Source organism: Hyla sarda, chromosome 4, assembly GCF_029499605.1.
Source record: "Hyla sarda isolate aHylSar1 chromosome 4, aHylSar1.hap1, whole genome shotgun sequence".
NCBI lineage: Eukaryota > Metazoa > Chordata > Amphibia > Anura > Hylidae > Hyla > Hyla sarda.
In genome coordinates, this window is record NC_079192.1 from 268809716 (window position 1) to 268832391 (window position 22676).

A 22676-nucleotide genomic window follows, 5' to 3' on the forward strand; every position below is an offset into this window, starting at 1 on the left:
TTTCCTTATATGATTTTATCTCCAACAGATGCAAGTATTTGTTAAGAATATAGCCCGCAGCCTCTCGTCTCTCTGCTATTATTCTGCATAATGGACCTATTGTACATCCACCATCACATTCACTTGTTACATAACAATAAAAGCCCCTTTGGGTTGTTGTTTTGTTGGTTTTTTAACTATTGAACTACTTTATATTCAAAATACACTGTTGCTGCAATTGGATCGCTATTCATGTAAGTAAATTAATAAACAATGTTCTTTAATATTTTTCCATTGTTCCCTGCAATTTTCTTAAGCACCGGTGTAAGCATGCCAAATGTGTCTCTTTTCATGTGGTTGCTAGGATACAGGCAGTTATGATGCAGCAACGTCCTAATATTGGCTTCAAGAAATATGACGCTCTGATCACATAACAGTTGCTCCAGGGTCAATTGACATATGTAAGGACACAGATGATCTGAGGAGGGAATGCTCTCTGAAAGTAGCTATTTGTCTACGAATGGATACTCATCTAGCGTGCGACTTAGGAAATGAATGTCAGTGAAGGTTCATCCCAGGGAACGTAAATGATGATGCCGATGTTCATATACTCATCGAAACATGTTTCAGGTATAATAAATAGATGCTCATATTACCATTACTCATATCACGATAATGTGGACATACGGTTATTGATCACTTTCAACATGAAAAAACGATCTGCAGCTTTAGATATTTCTCATCTATATTGGTTTTTCTCATTGTTGTGCACTAATGTTCAATCACTAAAGTGATACTCCTTTGATAACCGAAATCAAATGTCCACTGGAATTATTCGGGAGAGATTCAGACCCACTAGTGAATAATTTCTGTTAGCATTGCTTGGTGGTGTTACATTGAGTTCAGAAGGCTGCCTAAAAGGCTAATAGATACAATAAATATACAGATACAATAAATGAGGAACTAACTAAAACGAAAAGCTTAAACTTACCTCCTGCCACCTCCGGTATCGCTGTCCTGTTCTGGCATGTAAAAGCCCAAATTCCTCCAACGTAACAATGGGATTCAGAGGCGATGGACACACAGAGTAGAGGAATCTCAAGTTTAATCATCCATGATGCAACGCGTTTCACAGTAAGACTGCTTCATCAGGCCTTGCATCATGGGTGATTAAACTTGAGATCCCTCTACTCTGTGTGTCCAGCGTCTCTGAATCCCGTCGTTACGTTGGAGGAATTTGGGCTTTTATATTTGAGGTTGGACGTGGAGCGGCTGCAGGCACCAAAAACCACTACTCTTTTCCATAGTTACACTTGATGGAGTGTAACTTTATGTTGTAAGCATTACTTTTATTATACCAATCACAAAATAGAGACACAAATGCAATCTATATATAAAACTCAATGTGGGTGTGTGTGTGTGTGTATGTTCCACAAAAACTTCCGAACGGCTAAAGATATTAACATGAAACTTGGCACACATGTTACTTATATGTCAACAACAAACATAGGATAGGTGATTTAACCCTTACTCACCCCCATTTGCCAGGGGTGGGGTTTATGTTTAAAGTCCCATACAAGTCAATGGGAAATATATGTTACTGCATAACTTCCAAACGGCTGGAGATATTTCGATAATACTTGGTCACATGTTACTTATATGTCCACTTGAAATATAGGATAGTTAATTTAAACCTTAATTACCCCCATTTGTGAGTGTCGGGGTTTTTGTTTAAAGTCCCATGCAAATCAATGGGAAATGTATGTTCTCACATAATATCCGTACAGCTGGATATATTTCAATACCTGGTACACATATTACAGGTCGGGATATCAGGACGCGATGGGAGGTCGAGATAGGAGGTCAAGATAGGAGGACAGGATGGTCGGGATAGGAGGTCGAGATAGGAGGTCGAGATAGGAGGATGAGATAGGAGGATGGGAAAGGAGTACGGGATAGGAGGACGGGATAGGAGGATGAGATAGGAGGATGGGATAGGAGGACGGGATAGGAGGATGAGATAGGAGGACGGGATAGGAGGAAGGAATAGGAGGACAGGATAGGAGGTCAGGATAGGATATCGGGATAGAAGGTCAAAATAGGAGGTCGGAATAGGAGGTCAGGATAGGAGGTCGGGATAGGAGGTCGAGATAGGAGGTCGGGATAGGAGGTCGGGATAGGAGGTCAAGATATGAGGACAGGAAAGGAGGTTGGTATAGGAAGTCGAGATAGAAGGTCAAGATAGGAGGACGGGATAGGAGGTCGGGATACAAGGTCGGGATAGGAGGTCGAGATAGGAGGTCAAGATAGGAGGTCATGATATGAGGACGGGAATGGAGGACGGGATAGGAGGTTGGGATAGGAGGTCGGGATATGGGGTTGGGATATGACAACAATATATGAGGACAGGATATGAAGTCAAAAGCTTCCTCTGTTGATTTTCCTCCACAACAAGGATTAGGAAGGAAAAACCAGGCAACGCCGGGTACTCAGCTAGTATGAGAATAAATAACAGACTGTGCACCCTGTATTGAGGTGAGGTATCTCAATACAGGGTGCACAGTCTGTTACTTATTCTTGTATTGCATTTGGGTCTCTATTTTGTGGCTCAATAGTGCTCTCATATCCTGTACTTTGCTTACTATTTGCAGCTATTCCTGTTGACATGCACTATGTCCCAACAATGATCATATCTGTGCCCCATATACATATGGATAATATTATATATTTTTGAGCTTACCCTTCATTATTTCAACTTTTATATCTACTTGCTTTTTAACATTGTATGTCTATTTTATATATCTAATAAAGATTTAATGTGCATTTTCTATTCATGATTACCATGTGGCCTATTTATTTGGTGGTGATTGTTGTGGTGGCCAAGGATAACAAACTCTAGAGCCAAATTGTGTTTGGTGATTAGTGTTTCACAGGAATAGCAGCAATGTGAAGGAGAAAATTCAAAATCTTCATTTTTTACACTGGCATGTTCTTGTAGACCCAGTTTTTGAATTTTTACAAGGGGTGAAAGGAGAGAAATCACCCTAAAATTTGTAACTCAATTTCTCTCAAGTAAGGAAATTTCTCATATGTGGAAGTTAAGTGTTCTGTGGGTGCACTAGAGGGCTCAGAAGGGAAGGAGCGACAATGGGAATTTGGAGAGTGAGTTTTTCTGAAATGGTTTTTGGGGGGCATGTCACATTTAGGAAGCCCCTATGGTGCCAAAACAGCAAAAAAATTAAAAAAAATAAAAAATAAAAAAAATAACACATGGCATACTATTTTGGAAACTACAACCCTCAAGGAATTGAAAGAGATCGGATCCAGCTCAATGCAGGTAATATCGGGTTTAATCCATAGGACAAGGAAGGAACAAGTTACGCGTTTCAAGCGCTGCAAGCGCTCTTAGTCATGGTATGACTAAGAGCGCTTGCAGCGCTTGAAATGCGTAACTTGTTCCTTCCTTGTCCTATGGATTAAACCCGATTTTACCTGCATTGAGCTGGATCCGATCTCTTTCATTTTCTCATTGGCTGGTGCCGTCCAGCGCCCGGATCCGTGCTCTACTGTTTGGGGCGGGGTGAGCTGGCTTTCACCTTGTCTGCCCAACCCTCAAGGAATGTAACAAGGGGTACAGTAAGCCTTAACACCCCACAGGTGTTTGATGATTTTTCGTTGGATGTGTAAATGAAAAAAATAAGTTTTTCACTAAAATGCTGTTTTTCCCCCAAATTTTACATTTTTACAAAGGATAAAAAAAATGGATGTCAAGTGCTCTGCTGGCGCACTACAATGCTCAGAAGAGAAGGAGCCACATTTGGCTTTTGGAATGCAAATTTTTCTGAAATTGTTTTTGGGGGGGACATGTCACATTTAGGAAGCCCTTGTGGTGCCAGAACCGCAAAAAAAAAAGAAAGCAAAAGCAAAAAGTTGAATGTGTAAATGAAATTTTTTTTTTCCACTAAAATGCTGTTTTTTCTCCAAATTGTTAATTTTTACAAGGGGTAATAGGAGAAAATTCCCCCCCCCCAACTGTGTAACCCCATTTCTTCTGAGTATGGAAATATCCCATGTGTGGACGTCAAGGCACTGCGAGCGCACTACAATGCTCAGAAGAGAAAGAGTCAGCAAAAACACCCCACAGGGTACACTATTTGGGAAACAAAACCTGCAAGGATCAGCCACCCCTGTGCAAATCACCTCAAATGTACACGGTGCTGTCACTCCTGAGCCTTGTTGTGCGTCCGCAGAGCATTTTACATCCACATATGGGGTAAATTTTGGGGGTCTTTTTCCTTTTACTTCTTATGAAAATGAAAAGTATGGGGCAACACCAGCATGTTAGTGTAAAAAATAAAAAAAATTTACAATAATATGCTGGAGCAGACCCCAACTTTACCTTTTCATAAGGGGTAAAAGGAGAAAAAGTCCCCCAAAATTTGTTAGGCAATTTCTCCCAAGTACGGAAATACCCCAAATGTGGCCCTAAACTGTTGCCTTGAAATACAACAGGGATCTGAAGTGAGAGAGCGCCATGCGCATTTGAGGCCTGAATTATCGATTTGCATAGGGACGGACCCGGATGCAAGAATTACACTTGTCTCTGATACCAAAATTACCCTACAGCAGTGTTTCCCAAACAGGGTGCCTCCAGCTGTTGCAAAACTCCCAGCATGCCTGGACAATCAGTGGCTGTCTGGCAACACTGGGAGTTGTTTTGCAAAAGCTGGAGGCTCCGTTTTAGAAACCGTGCCATACCAGACCAGACGTTTCTCATTTTTATTGGGGGGGGGGGGGGGGGCGAGGGGGGTAAATGTGTAGGGGAGTGTGTATATGTTGTGTTTTACCCTTTATTTTGTGTAGGTGTAGTGTAGTGTTTTTATGGTACATTCACAAAGGCGGGGTTTCACAGCGAGTTTCCCGCATGGGGGGTGGGGGGGACAAACCTCCAGCTGTTGCAAAACTACAACTCCCAGCATGCCCTTTGGCTGCCCATGCATGCTGGGGGTTGCAGTTATACAACAGCTGGAGGCACATTGGTTGCAAAACACTGAGAGTTTGTTACTTAACTCAAAGTTTTGCAACCAGTGTGCCTCCAGCTGTTGCAAAAGTACAACCCCCAGCATGTACGAACAGCCAAAGGGCATGCTGGGAGTTGTAGTTTGCAACAGCTGGGGGCACTATGATTGCAAAACAGAGTTAGATAACAAGCTCTCAGTGTTTCGTAACCAGTGTGCCTTCAGCTGTTGCAAAATCTACAACTCTCAGCATGACAGCTGAAGGAAAAGCAGGGACTTGTAGTTATGCAACAGCTGGAGGCATACTACTACAACTTCCAGCATGCCCTCTGGCTGTCCGTGCATGCTGGGGGTTGTAGTTATGCAACAACTGGAGGCACACTGATTTCAACTGTAACCCCCTGCCCCCAATTGCCATTGGTCGGTTAGTCCTAACAGACCAATGGCAGGGGATAGGAGGAGGTGGCATGCCTGCCACCTCGCTCCTATCCTTCAGGATGATCAGGGATGTCTCTGAAATCTCCGATCATCCCTATTTTCTGGGCTATCGGGTCATCAGAGACTCGATCAGCCCGGAATCGCTGCAAATCGCCGATCCGAATTGATCGTCGATTTGCGGTGATTGCTGACATGGGGGAACCTCAGGATCCCCCTCTGCGATATGCCGGGATGCCTGCTGAATAATCTCAGCAGTACGTACGCCCTGTAGTACCTGTAGTACGTACGCCGAGCAGTACCTGTACGCCCTCAGTCCTTAAGTACTCGGAAACGGGGGCGTATGGGTATGCCCTCGGTCCTTAAGGGGTTAATGGTATGGCTGATGGTGTACTTCCAGTATGCATGTTGAGACTTGATGTATATCTGCGCAGTATAACGAAGGCCAATATCCAGAAGTGTAATGATCCTGGCGGTTTTTCTAGTGAAGGAGCACCTAACTTTGCATGATTCTCCTTCACTGTATTTCACAGAATATGTACTAGTCATGGACTACAAATACAGTATCAATCATACAACACACACACACAGGAAGTAACTGCTTTACTGGGGATCATAGATGTACATCTGTTAACTGGAATTATGCTGCATTTTGTCACATTGTAGCTTCTTGCTGCAGGAGATTCATATAATCATTATGGTGGTTATATTTGTAATATCAGACAAAGACAAGACATTTTTTTAAAGGTCTTGGCTTAAATACAAAGACACTAATAGTACTCTAATATTTTTTAAAAGCTAATATTAAAACTATAACAATATAAGGGTATTACCATGTACAGAAATTATCCGCTATATATAGTCGATTACAAAGTAATTGGTGGGTGTCGTGTCCGACCACTAGGACTCCCACCAATCATGAGAATGGAGGTGAAATGTCTCTTAGAAGGACCGGAGTGCACTGCACATGGGCAGTTAGTGTTCTATGCATTCTCTATGGGGCTTCCGAACATTGTCAAGCACTGAGCTTGGTAATGCTTGGAAACCAAACCCTTTGGATAGGGAATAAATTCTGGTCATGGGAATACCCCTTTAATAGTAATTACTCTTGACAATTCGTGGAACTGAAAAAAAAAAAAGGTTAAATCAGTTGTGTCAGGTCTCTATACTAATCTGAGAGCAGCCTAGTATATGCCCCCCCCCCCCCCCCCCCCCCACACACACAATGATTGACCGATTTTTCTGTAGGACCTTATATACAGAGATAGCTGTCAATCACTCTAGCTGCTCACAGATATCATAGTATACGTAGCCTGACAGACTTACGGTTTGAGAATCCCAGTTTTAAACTTGAATCCACACTGGGTGTTGAAGAACATATGTGTATTTAGAACTACTAAGAGCAAAAAACTTCAGGTCAGATAGTGGAATGGAGGTGGAATGGAGGTGGAGTAGTGGAATGGAGGTGAGGCAGGGTACATTAGGACTCCCGATGTCTCAATCATGTAAATATTAATGTGACTCTTATATACAGCATTGCTATAGTTACAACCTTGTATGTAAGCACATTGAGACTTTTTCCACTTATCCTTGTGATGTCCCTGCTGGTGTTTTGAGGTTTATGGATTTTAAGGGTGGGTAGTTTTTTAGGGGTGGGTCCTTGTTGGATTTTTTTGCATATATGTGTATATGCAAAAAAATGACATTGACATTGTATCATGAACTGTCAGTTTTGTAGGTTTTTCAGATAGTTGAATGGTAACCGGATAACTTAAATTTACAATTGTTCAGGAGCGATTCCTGTAAAAGGAAAGGCGATCATATATCCCATGTATTGATCATATAGTGCTACATAATATGTCTGTAAATTGATATGTTACATTTACAGTAAAGATAATCATTGCAGGTCTAGAAAAGTGACCCAGATACGAGCACAAGTGTGTGACCTCTCACATTTCTCTCTCTTTTTCATAGAATTTTTTAGTGACTTATTTTTAGCTACATGATTTATTTTATGGTGGGAGTATAGATCCCGTTTATTCACAGAATCCCTCTGGATACTGCGCGATGAGTTAATCTCAGAGTCCCCAGTATCTGTTTAATCTACTTGATGTCCACCAGGCGAGATTATATGCTTCCTGCAATCTGGCAGTGAACAAGTTAACCCAATTCACTTCACTGTGAATTCAGCTACAAGCCTAGAAAGGATTTTGCTAATCCGGTTTTAGCAAAAAGTCATGCTACATTCATATTAACATTACAGTGAAAACAAAATGAATTTGTTGTGATCAAGAAGGAGATTCCCAATGTTATTTTTAAAGCCGGCTTTGCACTAATACCGCATTGACCATAAAGCTGAAATACCATTTTTACTCTATCCAGAAAACGCAGCCCAAATGTGACACTTTCCACTAGATGAGAAGTGACAACAAAGCACTGTGCAATGCATTGCCTGGTTACTTGGTGACTTGTTTCTAAAGCTAACATTTTAGGGAAATATGCAAAACTAAAACAATGTTTTCAACTAACCCTTGAATACAGGTTGCTGCTGGGCAAAAAAATTGTCTTGGATTTATTTTAAATTTTTTTCGTTTTATAAAATATTATAATGTTAATATGTGTAATTAAAAATCAACGAGCCTTTAATATAGATATTTAACCTCTTAAGGACCCAGGACGTATGGGTACGTCCTGGGTCCCAATCCTGCGATATAACGCAGGGTCACACGGTGACCCCGCATCATATCGTGGTGGGCCCGGCGTCATAGTGAAGCCGGGACCCGCCTCTAATAGCGCGCGACACTGATCGCGGTGCCGCGCGCTATTAACCCTTTAGCCGCGAGCTCAAAGCTGAGCCCCACAGCTAAAAACGAAAGTAAAAGTGCCCAGCTAGCTCAGGGAGCGGTTCGGGATCGCCGCGGTATAATCACGGCATCCCGAACAGCTGTAACACAGGAGGAGGTCTCTTACCTTCTCCTGCGCTGTCCGATCGCCGAATGAATGCTTCAAGCCTGAGATCCAGGCTTGAGCATTTAATCGCCGAAAACACTGATTGATCCATTCCTATGGAGATGGATCAATCAGTGTAAAAGATCAGTAAATGCAATGTTATAGCCCCTTATGGGAGCTATAATGTTGCATAAGAAAAGTGTAAAAAAATCATTAACCCTTTTAATTATCCCTTCCCCTAATAAAAGTTTGAATCACCCAGCATTTCCAAGAATAAAAAAAAACACAGTGTAAATAAAAATAAACATGTGTGGTATCGCCGCGTGCGGAAATGTCCGAATTATAAAAATATACCGCTTTTTAATATACCGCATGTTCAATGGCGCAAAAAAATTCCAACGTCCAAAATAGCGCATTTTTGATCACTTTTTATACCACAAAAAAGTGAATAAAAAGTGATCACAATGTCTGATCAGAACAAAAATGGTACCGCTAAAAACTTCAGATCACGGTGCAAAAAATGAGTCCTTATAGCTCATAGAACACAAAAAAATTAAAAGTTATAGGGGTCAGAAGATGACCATTTTAAACGTATACATTTTCCTGCATGTATTCATGTTTTTTTTCTGAAGTGATACAAAATCAAACCTATACAAGTAGGGTATCATTTTACTTGTATGGACCTACAGAATAAAGATAAGGTGTCATTTTTGCCGAAAAATGTACTGCGTAGAAACGGAAGCCCCCAAAACGTACAAAATAGTGTTTTTTCATCAATTTTGTCGCACATTGATTTTTTTTCCTGTTTCACCGTAGATTTTTGGGTAAAATGACTAATGTCATTACAAAGTAGAATTAGTGACGCAAAAAATAAGCCATCATGTAGAATTTTAGGTGAAAATTTTTAAGAGCTATGATTTTTTCAAGTTAAGGAGGAAAAATTGAAAATAAAAAAACGGAAAAAGCCCGGGTCCTTAAGGGGTTAAAACAAATCTAGAGGCAGAAAGATCAAAATTATATGACATCTTAATGAATAAATATTACAGCTCTACTAGTGCCACATAGTAGGGGATAGAAGGGAGAATTCCTACATGTGAAAAGTAATTAAAAGGTGATACAGTAGTAAGTAACTATACTGAGACCAATTCCTAGTTGTCACATGCCCACTGGTGTTAGTCAGAGGACTGCATCCTGCTTAATACAACCTTCAGTAAGACAGCAGTCGACTGCTTTCTTTAAACTTTAAAGGGAATCTATCACCAGGTTCATTCTGCCCTATGAGGTAGTGACAGACACAATTCCACCTAGTCCTTGACTGGACCAACTTTACAGCTTTCTACTGAATTAAAGGAGAGCTTCAGTGAATTTATTTTTATCCCATTATGCCCGGGCTGCTGGAATAATAATAATTAAGTTTAATTTATAATTCAGCTTCCGGTGCCCGAAATGTCCCACTGCAGCTTAGCATATTGCAGGAAACAGCATTGTCCTGGTTTAGCTGGTAATAGGCTGAGTGGCAGTGTCATGTAACGGCCAGGGTCTGGTGACACTACAGCTCAGTCTTTCACCAATCGAGGCGGGACATCAATGTGGCCGGTGTTTAGTTGAGCTATAGTGTGGCGTGTCAGGCACCAAAAGCTGGAAAAAGACCAGTCGGGGGATGTGACAGCAATATCGGTGACAACTAAAAATTCACTGGGATTCTTTTTTTAAAGCATGCAGAGATCTTAAAACTGTGAATTGTTAGGGTACGTTCACACATACAGGATCCTGCGAGGATTTGATGCGCAGGATTTGTAACTGCAGATTAGAAGCTGTGCTCAGTCATTTAGTTTACATACCGTACAAATCTGCAGCAGAAAATCCTGTGCATCAAATTCTGTGTGAACGTACCCTAAAAAGGAAACTTTCACCTTTTTCATACTGCTCAAACCATGGGCAGAGAGTAAATCGTACTGTCTTGACATCCTACTGCCTGTATCTGTTTCATGCTGCGCATGGTTTGGACAGCGTAAAACCGGTGACAAGTTCCCTTTAACATAAAAAATTGGGGAAATTATATAAATTTACATTTTTTATTAAATAAGCTTTCTTTAATGAGACCAAATAAAAAAAATGACCTATTTATGCTAGAATAATATTTAATACTGATCCTAATATAAAGTCAATCATGACTGGCAAAAAAGTTTGATATTTGTGATGTATGGAATATTTGAGGTCACTATGATCTTGGTTTAAATAAGTGTCTTTCAGTGTCTCAGTATAAAAAAAAATAAAAAAAAACTTTTTATATCATATTACAGTATTGGGTGTCCTGTTTCTAACAAAGTTTTTATTTTGCTGCTATGTCGCCCTGTTCTCAAGACATAGGGGACATTCAAACTAGGGATCGACCGATTATCGGTATGGCCGATATTATGGGCCGATAATCACGATTTTGGGCATTATCGGTATCGGCAATTACCTTGCCGATAAGCCGATAATGCAACGCCCCCCGCACCGCAACCGCCCCCCCCCCCCTGACCCGACCCGCCCCACCACGTCGCACCCCCCACCGCACCGCCCCATTGCCTCCCCCATCCCCGGTTTTATAATTACCTGTTCCCGGGGCCCACGCTTCTTCTTGCTCCTGCTGCGTCCTGCGTTACGCTGTGCGCAGTGACGTGCGCGACGTGACGTCACCGTCAGTGCGCACAGTGACAGTTCAGGAGGACGCCACTGGAGCCAGATGTAGAGTGGACCCCGGAAACAGGTAATTATAAGACCGGGGATGGGGGAGGCAATGGGGCCGGGGCGGCGGGTCAGGGGGGGGGGGGGGGGCGGTCGCTGTGCGGTGGGTTGGGGGGGGCGGTGATAGGTCTCAGGACCCCCGGACAGGCAGGGGGAGAGAAGCGGGTGGCGGCGGTCTATGGCACCGCAAAAGCCGCTGCAGTGCATTGATTTAAAGCGCACGCTTTAAATCAATGATCTGCAGCGGTGTCGCGGGGGGATGAATAGCCGATAACTTATACCGGAATATCGGTATAAGTTATCGGCTATCGCCCCTAACCTACACCGATTATCGGTATCGGCCCTAAAAAAAACGATATCGGTCGATCCCTAATTCAAACCTCCTAAGCATCATATTCATCCCCCGCCCCAGAGGCTGATTTACACCCCCTTAGCCTCATATTAAGACAACAAGGTTAGCATTCACATCCACTTTTTCATGTGAAGTCACCTCCCATTTGACTACTTAGGGAAGTTTGCAGATAGTCAACAAAATAGTAAAATCCCTATATCTTGGGAAAAGTAAGGCATAATAACAAAGTGAAAACAGAACTGAAATCAGTCAGCCCACTGCTCCAAAAATAAAAATAGTTAAAAATAGTTATTTTATTATATTCTTTAATCTGGGATTTAAACTCCAAGAGATTTAAGATACATCATTATTTATAAACTAATAAATAATAACAATAAAAATAATTGCAACTTCTGTATGTATTTAATTGGCTAATGATAAATTAGGAAGTATTGTAAATAATTCTAAATATAAAGAATAGACAGAGCATAGAATAGACAAATATGTCTGATTAATTGTCACTACAAGGACAAGAGATATTCTGTAAATACATTGTTAAGTTGTGTAGCCATCTTTGACCTGTAAAAGCAAATGAAACGCAAAGAGGTGGAAAGAAAGAAAATTAAAGCCTATAAAAATTTAGCGCTAGGACATAAAAAAGCACACTTTAATATTTTAGAAGTACATGATACAAAATAAACTCAAATCTTTTGATATTTTACATACCAAATAAAAAATATTTTATCGCAAAGGTGAAATGAAAACTTTTGGACGACTTCACTTTACACTTGGCCAAGAATAAGTCATTACTTTTCTCCTTATATATCTGCTTCTGTCCTCAGCATTTCTGGGCATTCTTCCCACAGGGAGCAGTAATCTATTAGAAGTCTGAGAAAATATTTCACGTTCTGCGTATCATCAATTATCAAGTTCAGAAAAGTAGTGATGAAGAGGCAACAAGAGGACTATAGGTATTTGGGGTTTTGGTTTGAACTGAAGCTTCCACCTTTAAACTCTAAGAAAATTTTCTTTTCTGTATAGCCTCTGCCTTTACGGCCAGACTTCTTGCGCAAATGGTGAGAAGGACAATCAGAACGCCCACCATGAAGGTGACTAGTGGCCACAAGAAGCAGTGCAGGAGAACATTCTCATCGTGGGTTCGTTTTAGCAGGACATCTTCTGGCCTGAAAAGATAACAAGGTAATGAAGATTACTAAGTGAGTTCAAGAAGAAAAAAACATTTATGAAAAATATTTATGTTATATACTGTACAGAACTGTATATTGTCCAAATCTATGGCACCACTGAATAAGCACTAGTGATGAGCAGCAGGGCCATATTCGAATTTGTGATATTTCGTGAAAATATTGATGATTATTCATCCTATGTTCGCGAAATTCGCATATTTGCTATGTTCATTCACTTTTTTTTTTTCAATGTGAAATTTTGCTTGGAAAATTTGCATGTGAAAAAAAAAAACAGACCCACTTAATAGACACATGTGATAGACCCCTATTCGCATGGAAAATCTGCATAAAAATTCTCATGTGAAAAAAAAAATAAAACACAAATATTTGTCATTACGAATACATAGCACTATATTCTAAATACAGTGACCCCCCGACCTACGATGGACCCGACATACGATCATTTCAACATACGATGGCCTCTCAGGGGCCATCGCATGTTGAATGCAGCATTAACATACGATGCTTTTGTATGTCGGGGCCATCGCATAAACCGCTATCTGGCAGCGCAGATTGCTTTGGCTGCCACCGGATAGCCGTTAACGGTATCCCGTGTGATCCGGTAACGATCACTTATCTGTCCTCGGGGCTCCGGCGTGTCCTCTTTGGGATCCCCTGCATCGTCGTCATCACGTCGCTGCGCACGCCGTCCCGTCATCCAATAGGAGCAGTGTGCGTATCAATGTGATGGCGGTGACAGAGAGCGAGGATGCCGGGGAAGCAGAGGCCTTGCCGGAGCGTCGGGGACACCCCCAGGACGTGGCGACAGCGATGGAAGCGGTGACAAGCGGTGACGGTCCGGAGCGGCGGGGACACGCGAGTACAACCTCCAATAGGAGTGGTCTTCAACCTGCGGACCTCCAGATATTGCAAAACTACAACTCCCAGCATGCCCGGACAGCCGTTGGCTGTCCGGGCATGCTGGGTGTTGTAGTTTTGCAACATCTGGAGGTCCGCAAGTTGAAGACCACTGTCCTATACTTTACATTGCACGGATCCCTCAACACACGATGGTTTCAACAAATGATGGTTCATTTGGAATGGATTACCATCGTATGTTGAGGGACCACTGTATTCGCGTAATCGCGAAGTGACAATATTCGGATTAAAATTCGCATTACGAATATTCGTGCTCAACACTAATAAGCACTTTAAGGCCCCTCATCTATTATATAAAGTACAGACTGGCTAATAAAAAAAAAGCATTACACAGACAGTCAATTGATTTAAGTAAGAACTGTAATACTTAATGGTATAGGGAAATAAAACACTTACTGACAGGTTCCCCCACTGTGTACAAACAACAAAAGAACAACCTGTGCTCAGCTTATTACTCAGAGACCTTTCTAATAAAGAGGGATTGCCCAGATCAGAAAGGCCTTTTTAGCTTTGAAAGCATGTCCGCTCCTTAAGTGATTTGCTAGAAACATTTTAGCACCCCCGTATGTATCCGCCAGACACACTAAGTTAGTATGAAAGCTGTCAAGTGCCACAAAGGTAATACTAGTGAAGAGCTTCCAGTGACTATGAACATAACTCTTAATAATAAGATAATGTTATCATCAGTATACCATAAATCAGAATTGTAAGGTAATCTGTCAACTGGAATTTGTTGCTAAGAGCTGCAGATACTGTTGGATAATTATTAGGGTATAAAAGCAAACTGTCCCTTTCCTGGAGCTGATAGTGGTTGCCAAACTAATAAAAGCCCCTTTTTATCTTTTTAGCCAGGTGTCGAGGAAGCGGAGACGAATTGGTCAAGTGCCACCGTCTGGCGCGCCATTTTGCTTGTTCTCACCTCCCAGCCCTGTACATCAATCAAGAAGAGAGATGCTGGGAAGTAAATGCAAGCAAGAAGGCGTGCCAGGAGGTGGCACGTGTGCAGACCTGCCCCACACTTATGTGTAGGGATCTTGCAATGTGCTATTTATTCCTTAATGGGAGTTACACATTATGCACCTTATACAGAATTCTGTATGTCAAATAACTGTGTAATGTATAGTAAATAACACTGTTACAATACATCCAAACTCAATGGGGGAGATCTATCAAAGCTTGTGTAGAGAAAATGCTGACCAGTTGTCCATAGCAACCAATCAGAGTGTTTCTTTTTTTTTTAAATAAGTGATCTAATTGGTTGCGATGGGCAATTGGTCAGCTTTTCCTTTGCAAAGGTTTTGATAAATCTCCCCCAATTTGTGTATGTATGTGTATGTTCCACCATCACTTCCAAACGGCAGGAGATATTTGGATAAAACTTAGTACACGTTACTAAAATGTCAACTAAAAAGAAAGGATTGTTAAATTAACCCTAATCCACCCCCATTTGCGAGGTTTTGCCTAAAGTCCCATGAAAGTCTATGGAACTTCTGGTACCTTAGTCCACAAGCTCTGCTCTGTATCTCCTGGTTAATGTGTCTGGCCAGCTTGCAATTCACATCCCTCTCGCAAGCCACCCCCCTGCTGGAAAGTCAAGCTTAAAGGAGTACTCTGGTGCAGAGTACTCCTGCTCAGTCCTGCCCGGACTGCAAAAAAAAAGGAAAATGAACCATTTCTCACCTTCCTGGGTTCCCGTGGAGCACCACTACAGCTGATCAGTCCTCTGGTTCATCTTCTTCATACTTCCGTGTGAACGAAGCGTCACATGGCGCTCAGCCTATCGCCGGCCGCCGCGATGTTCTGCCTCGGCCCATAATAGGCTGAGCGCCATGTGCCGCTTCGTTCATACGGAAGTATGAAGAAGATGGACCAGAGGACCAATCAGCTGTAGTGGCTCTCCGCGGGAACCCAGGAAGGTGAGGGATGGTTTATTTTCTTTTTTTTTTGGAGCCCGGGCAGGACGGAGCAGGAGTACTCTGCACCAGGGTACTCCTTTAAGGCCAAAAACATTCACGAACATTCAACTACAATCGCAGCTAAGTCCCATCTTAATCAACAAGCTCCGCATCTGCGGGTGAATGTGTCAGTTAGGCTAAGTTTCCACTTTTTTTTTCTGGCAGTTTTTGGAATACTGCCACTGCAGTTTTTGAGCCAAAGTCAGAAGTGGATCCATAATGGAGGAGAAGTGTAAGTCCTTCCTTTGTATGTCCTATTCCTTTTGAATACACTTCTGGCTTTGGCTCAAAAACTGCTGTGGCATTATTCCAAAAACTGCCAGAAAAAAAACAAGTGGAAACTTAGCCTCTTGCAAGTCATGCCCTCTCTCTCACAAGCCATGCCCCTGCAAAGCCACACCCTCTTCTATTTTTTACCTACAATCTCATCACTGCTCAGCCTCACCTGAGGACGGGATATAAGGTCAGGATATCAGGATATAAAGATAGAATATGAGGTCGGGATATGAGAACAAGAGTGTCATTGCTGCTTGTCCTTTCCCACAAGGTTTAGCCAGGAAGACTGGCACGCCAGGTACTTTGCTAGTTATACATAAAAAAAGCTAATGTACACACAAGATGATATGAAGGAGGATCCAAATGTTGTAATTTATTTACTTATGTGTATGGGCGCAATATTAAGCTCATTATATGAGCTTAAAAAAGCACACTTTATTTAATTTTCTGTCCACATGCCAATAAAAAAAAAGCTTCAAAGACCTAAACCTGAAATCAGACTCTGTGTATAGCAGCAATTCCCAGTGAGGGTCTTTCTTGAAACTAGTCAGGGGTTTCCAAAAGACAATACCCGTACAGCCTTGTTCTCACAGTAAAGATGTCAAATGCTTCGCCTTTAAAAAAAAAAATATTTACCCCTGTCCACATGTAAGTAGGTTTGGTATTCACAGCTTTAATTTAGGGAGGCTGTGTTCACACAGTGTTTGCATTTTTGGCAGAAATTGTGGCAAAAAAATGCAACGGTTTAACATTGATTGAGCAAATGACCGTAAAACTGTAAACCCCAATTTCATATTACTACTATTTTTAATTATTTTCCTTTTCTCCTTCCAAAAAGGGAGGGAAGCCCAACACAATGTATGAAGAATAATAGTCCCCACTTCTGCCCTGTATTTCTGTGCAAATCTTTAGGGTCTATTCATATGGCAGAATTTCCGCTTGGGAAATTTATGGACTTTAATTTGAGGTGGAATTCCACAAGCGGAAATTCTGCCATCTGAATAGACCCTTATTCTGAAGGGCTGCTACGGGAAGGTGCACATTGTTTGGAAAGAACTGCAAAAAAAAAGGCAAAAAATAAATAAATATACAAACAATTGTGTCACAATTCTCTGATTCTATGGAAAACTAGATTGTTCCTTGATGTAATATGTAATCACATTATAATAATTATATTTCCAGAATAATTTCTCACAACCAAATATTATTTCCAGCTAACATCAGCAGAAAGTTCACCAGTAAATGGAAAGTGAAAATCTGGACACGTAAGCTTGAAATAATTGGGTGCCTCATTGTATTTAGTGTAACCTTTACAGTGCCCTACCAGGCCTGCAGCAGGGAGTCTGAATTTCCTACAAGTTTTTGCTGTGCCTAATGTCACATTATGATATATATATATATATATATATATATATATATATATATATATATATATATATATACACACACATATACACACACACACACACACACATATACACACATTCCAAAAAAAAGGAAGGGGTGTGCCCTACCAGAAGAGGCATGGCCTTTGATGTAACACTGTGCACCAAAGTTTTGGTGCAAAATATTGGTGTAGAGTACATAGTACATCAACAAGTGGTATATAGGTACGCAACAGTGTTATATAATCCACTAAATTCATCAAAGATAGCGAGTCACTGTAATAAATTTGCTAGAAGTCATTTCATAGTTGTCCTGTAGTACAAAACCCAACAATGTATTCAGTGGTCTCTGTGGTCAAACAAATGCTGGATATCAAATGTGGCAGCAAAAACTATTCATAATTCATTTGACCCTTGGTTCTCTTTTCTCTTATGCTTTACCCTAAGTGACCCAGAAGTTCTGACATTATTTTCATGAATCCTAAACCTCAGGTAAACAAAGCTAAAGATACCTAGAGGATTGTGTTTTTTGTGCTTTAGGGGATTATGGCAGAATACAGAAAAAATAAAATTTTTATTGAAAATTAAATCAAATGAAAATGTGGTATGGGGTGTGATGCAGGGCAAATGGAATTACCCTAGTGGCAGATGGCATTAACCCCTTGTATTCGTGACGCCAGGGCATGGTTTATCCTCAACACCACCCAAAGGGATACTGTTGGATCCTTGGCTAGGCACAGGTGCAATAATGATTCCGATGCCAAGTTACAGACAACGGTAGCTTTACTGAGGTTAGACAGGTGGAAAAGTCTATACAGTTCAGCCAGGCCCACGGAGGTGACCAGTGACTTCAGAGACCTTAAGGGCTAGCTGGGACTTGTAGTAGAATGGGACAATTTAGTGCAGGCCACGCTGACTTGACAGATAACTTTGACCTGACTGACTTGTGACTGACAATGCTGTGACTGTGGCTTACTTGTAACTTGTGGCTGCAGAGGTGGCTTGACGCCTCCTATGACTCCAGACACACTCCTAGACTCGACTGCACTGGACCTCAGCTTAGCAGAATAGACTCCTCCCAGGGCTTTTATGGGGGAGACTCTGTGACAATGCTTTCTTCACACATTACACAATATAATACATGGTAAACATATGTACATGGGGGGGACAAGTGCAAGGGGGGCCCAGGCAGGGCCGATTTTAGGCTTAGCTTGGCCCTAGGCAAAATCAAAAGAGGGGTCCCAAAAGTCGTAATAGTGCACTAACAAAAAATGACCCTCATACATCCCTCATATACTGAAAAATAAAAGAGTTATAGGGATCAGAATAGTACAATTTTATATTTTTGTATAGTTCCCCCACATTAGGTTGGCTGTAGAGTTCCCCCACATTAGGTTGGTAGTACAGTTCCCCCACATTAGTTGCAGTACAGTTCCCCCACCTTAGGTTGGCTGTATAGTTCCCCCACATTAGGTGCAGTACAGTTCCCCCCACATTAGGTGCAGTACAGTTCCCCCCACATTGGGTGCAGTACAGTTCCCCCCACATTAGGTGCAGTACAGTTCCCCCACATTTGGTGCAGTACAGTTCCCCCACATTAGGTGGAGTACAGTTCCCCCACATTAGGTGCAGTACAGTTCCCCACATTAGGTACAGTATAGTTCCCCACATTAGGTGCAGTATAGTTCTCCACATTAGGTGCAGTATAGTTCCCCACATTAGGTGCAGTACAGTTCCCCACATTAGGTGCAGTATAGCTCCACACATTAGGTACAGTATAGTTCCCCACATTAGGTGCAGTATAGTTCCCCACATTAGGTGCAGTATAGTTCCCACATTAGGTGCAGTATAGTTCCCCACATTAGGTGCAGTATAGTTCCCCACATTAGGTGCAGTATTGTTCCCCACATTAGGGGCAGTACAGTTCCCCCACATTAGGTGCAGTACAGTTCCCCACATTAGGTGCATTATAGTTCCCCCACATTAGGCGCAGTATAGTTCTTCACATTAGGTGCAGTATAGCTCGGAGCTATACTGCACCTAATGTGGAGAACTATACTCCCCCTAATGTGGGGGAACTATACTGCACCTAATGTGGGGAGCTATTAGCTCCCCACATTCGGTGCAGTATAGTTCCCCCACAGACATACAGCCTTCAGCCATATACAGTGTATGGCTGAAGGCTGTATGTCTGTGTACTGCCCCAATTCAGTGTTCAAACCACTGGTCCTCCGGTCCGGGGTCACGATCTACTGCTATGGCCTATAGACCATAGCAGTAGGTCCCGGGACTGGAGGAGGGGTGGTCGGAGCACCGAAGATGACGTGCTGCCAGCTGGTACTGGTGACTTACCATGGCAGCCGGCGCGCATCCTCCTCAATGCGCCGCTCCTCCGTTGCTATGGACGCACGCACGGGACGTCAATGAAGTACAGTTCCCCCACATTAGGTACAGTACAGTTCCCCCCACATTAGATGCAGTACAGTTCCCCCACATTAGGTGCAGTACAGTTCCCCCACATTAGGTGCAGTACAGTTCCCCCACATTAGGTGCAGTACAGTTCCCCCACATTAGGTGCAATATAGTTCCCCCACATTAGGTGCAGTACAGTTCCCCCACATTAGGTGCAGTACAGTTCCCCACATTAGTTGCAGTATAGTTCCCCACATTAGGTGCAGTATAGCTCCCCACATTAGGTACAGTATAGTTCCCCACATTAGGTGCAGTATAGTTCTCCCCACATTAGGTGCAGTATAGTTCCCCACATTAGGTGCAGTACAGTCCCCCCACATTAGGTGCAGTACAATTCCCCACATTAGGTGCAGTATAGTTCCCCCACATTAGGTGCAGTATAGTCCCCCCACATTAGGCGCAGTATAGTTCTCCACATTAGGTGCAGTATAGCTCGGAGCTATACTGCACCTAATGTGGAGAACTATACTGCACCTAATGTGGGGAACTATACTGCACGTAATGTGGGGAGCTATTAGCTCCCCACATTAGATGCAGTATAGTTCCCCCCCAGACATACAGCCTTCAGCCATATACAGTGTATGGCTGGAGGCTGTATGTCTGTGTACTGCCCCACTTCAGTGTTCAGACCACTGGTCCTCTGGTCCGGGGTCACGATCTACGGCTATGGCATATAGACCATAGCAGTAGGTCCCGGGACTGGAGGAGGGGTGGTCGGAGCACCGAAGATGACATCCTGCCAGCTGGTGACTTACCATGCCGGCCGGAGCGCATCCTCCACAATGCTCTGCTCCTCCGTTGCTATGGGCACAAGCATGGGACGTCAGTGACGTCCCTGCGTGCACTACCTCTCAGTGGCCCCTGCACTTTTAAAGTTTACGCGGGGGCCGCCGCAGAAAGGTAACCGAGACATCCTTGTGTCCCGAAAAGATCTTTCGGGACACAGGGATGTCCAGAATGTGATGGGAGCCCCCTGCAGGCTGCTCAGTGGGGGCCGCAGATCCCCCCCCCCCCCCTGGGCTTGATTAGGGTGTGCCCAGGCACACCTGACACACCCCGTTTGCCCGCCTATGCTGAGAAGCTGGCAGGGGGCCCCCTGGGGGATGGGGGCCCTAGGCAATTGCCTGATTTGCCCCGCCCTAACAGGAGACACTGAAGGGCCTGGGCCCAGGAGACACTGAAGGGAGGCTGCCTGACAGGGCAGCAAGAGTACGGGGTAACAACTCCCATACTGGGCCACCACAAAAACATGTTTTTTTATTAGGTATTTCCAGCTGTAATTTAAGGGGGCCTCTTGTAATAATGTTCTATGAACACTGACAAACAGGCTTGATCACAAATAAAGACTGTTTAATTCTATTAAATAACAGACAAGTCAGCCTATTCCAATAATGATATCAGCTCAGACAGATGAGATAGATTTAATGCCCATTTATATGTTATTAAGATTACTGTCTTCTATAACTGAGGAAAATGAATAATCAATAATATATTCATCACTGACTAAACCTATCACATGGGTATAAAAGCTTAAAGAGGCACTGTCATTGTTAAAAACTTTTCATATATTGCAGGACTCATTATAATATGACATTTCACAATATACACCTGCTAAAAAAAATTAACATTTTCACCTGAAATTCAAGCTCAAAATAGCCACCAATAGGGGTCGCCTTTCTTTTAGCCAGACAGACTAGTCTAGATTTACAGCATACTGGATACCGGCCGTAAAGCATATAGGTATCCAGTATAGGAGATTTCTATTGTGTATGCAAAACTACAGATAAAGGATGTGTGGACATGCTGGGAGCTGTTTTTCTTTTTTTATTCTTTTTATTTTTTATTTTACATCACAAAACAGAACAGACAAAATTACAAACCATACAGTTATACAAGACAAAACAGAAATATAAAATACAGGGTTCTATTTATTATCCTATATCTCTCTATATTAATTATTAACAGCATAGAACCCAAAGGATACCTGTCTTATAGTTACCTATGTACATACCCACTTCATACCCCACCCACCCCTTCCACACAATCCTTATTCTAGTGCCATGGAAAAAAAAATAAAAAAAAATTTGCTGTGAGCTGTAGTTTTAAAACAGCTGGAGGCAACACTGCTGTAACACAGTTATGTACAAACATTGCAGCTTCAGTTGTTACTAAACTACAACTCCCAGCATGCTGAAATAGTCAAAGCTTTCTCGGACTCCTGAATGACAAAGAAGTTGATCAGACATTCAGGAGTCTGTGAAAGATGAATGACAAACATAGTGTGTCATTTACTAGGAGAAGATAAAACAGATAAAACATGTATTCATAAAAATGCTGCACTTTTATCTAAATCCTTGCACTAATTTTATAAAGATCTATTCTTATATTTATACATTTTATCCTGTTATGAATTCACCATAATGTCTTCTGATTACTGCAGGCAAGCTCCAAGTACCTTCCACTGACACCTGACACAGCATAAAACCAGAGAGGAAAGGGTTACAGAGTAGAGAGTACTGATTGGCTGACTGCACAGGCTTGCTCCTGTGAGGGAGACAGACTGACACGCCCCCTCCAGCCTGCACAATGAAAAAGTAACTCACCAGCAGATAAATGCTTATATCTCTGGATATATATAGGTCCGAGACACATAAAAATTATATGCACATGATCAGAATTGGGTCCTGAGTAACATATCACTTTTTTTCTTTTTTTTTGCACTATGACAGGTACGCTTTAAAGGATCTCTCATACACGGAGGCTGCCCTGCTTCTTATATGTAACAGTAACAGTACTGGGAACAGATGAGATCACTACTAAGTGATTACTTATTGACTGTGAAAACTGCTACACGTGAAGTCTATCACTACAGAGACCACTATCACTACATTAGCTTTATCTATGGAGCCATGATGTCCTTGAAAACGTTTTGTTTAATCACTTTTTCTTGTGGTTTATGTAACAAAAATGACTTGTAATAAATCTAAAAAGTGACAGTAACATTATTCCTCATAGTAAAG

The 22676-nt window shown here is 42.2% G+C and overlaps 1 protein-coding gene and 1 long non-coding RNA gene across 2 annotated transcripts in view; one reads left to right on the plus strand and one right to left on the minus strand.

Moving 5' to 3' along the window:
* The first annotated feature begins 368 nt into the window (after window positions 1-368).
* Window positions 369-22608, plus strand: LOC130369208 (uncharacterized). The gene is made up of 3 exons (XR_008892699.1): window positions 369-609; window positions 12484-12642; window positions 22386-22608. It is a non-coding gene; the product is annotated as an uncharacterized LOC130369208 (long non-coding RNA).
* KCNMB4 (potassium calcium-activated channel subfamily M regulatory beta subunit 4) overlaps window positions 12077-22676 on the minus strand; it is a 101382-nt gene continuing 90782 nt past the window's right edge. The window contains exon 3 of the mRNA XM_056574131.1: window positions 12077-12626. Within this exon, the coding sequence (XP_056430106.1) occupies window positions 12458-12626 (169 nt within the window). The 3' untranslated portion in view covers window positions 12077-12457. The remainder of the gene's footprint in view (window positions 12627-22676) is intronic.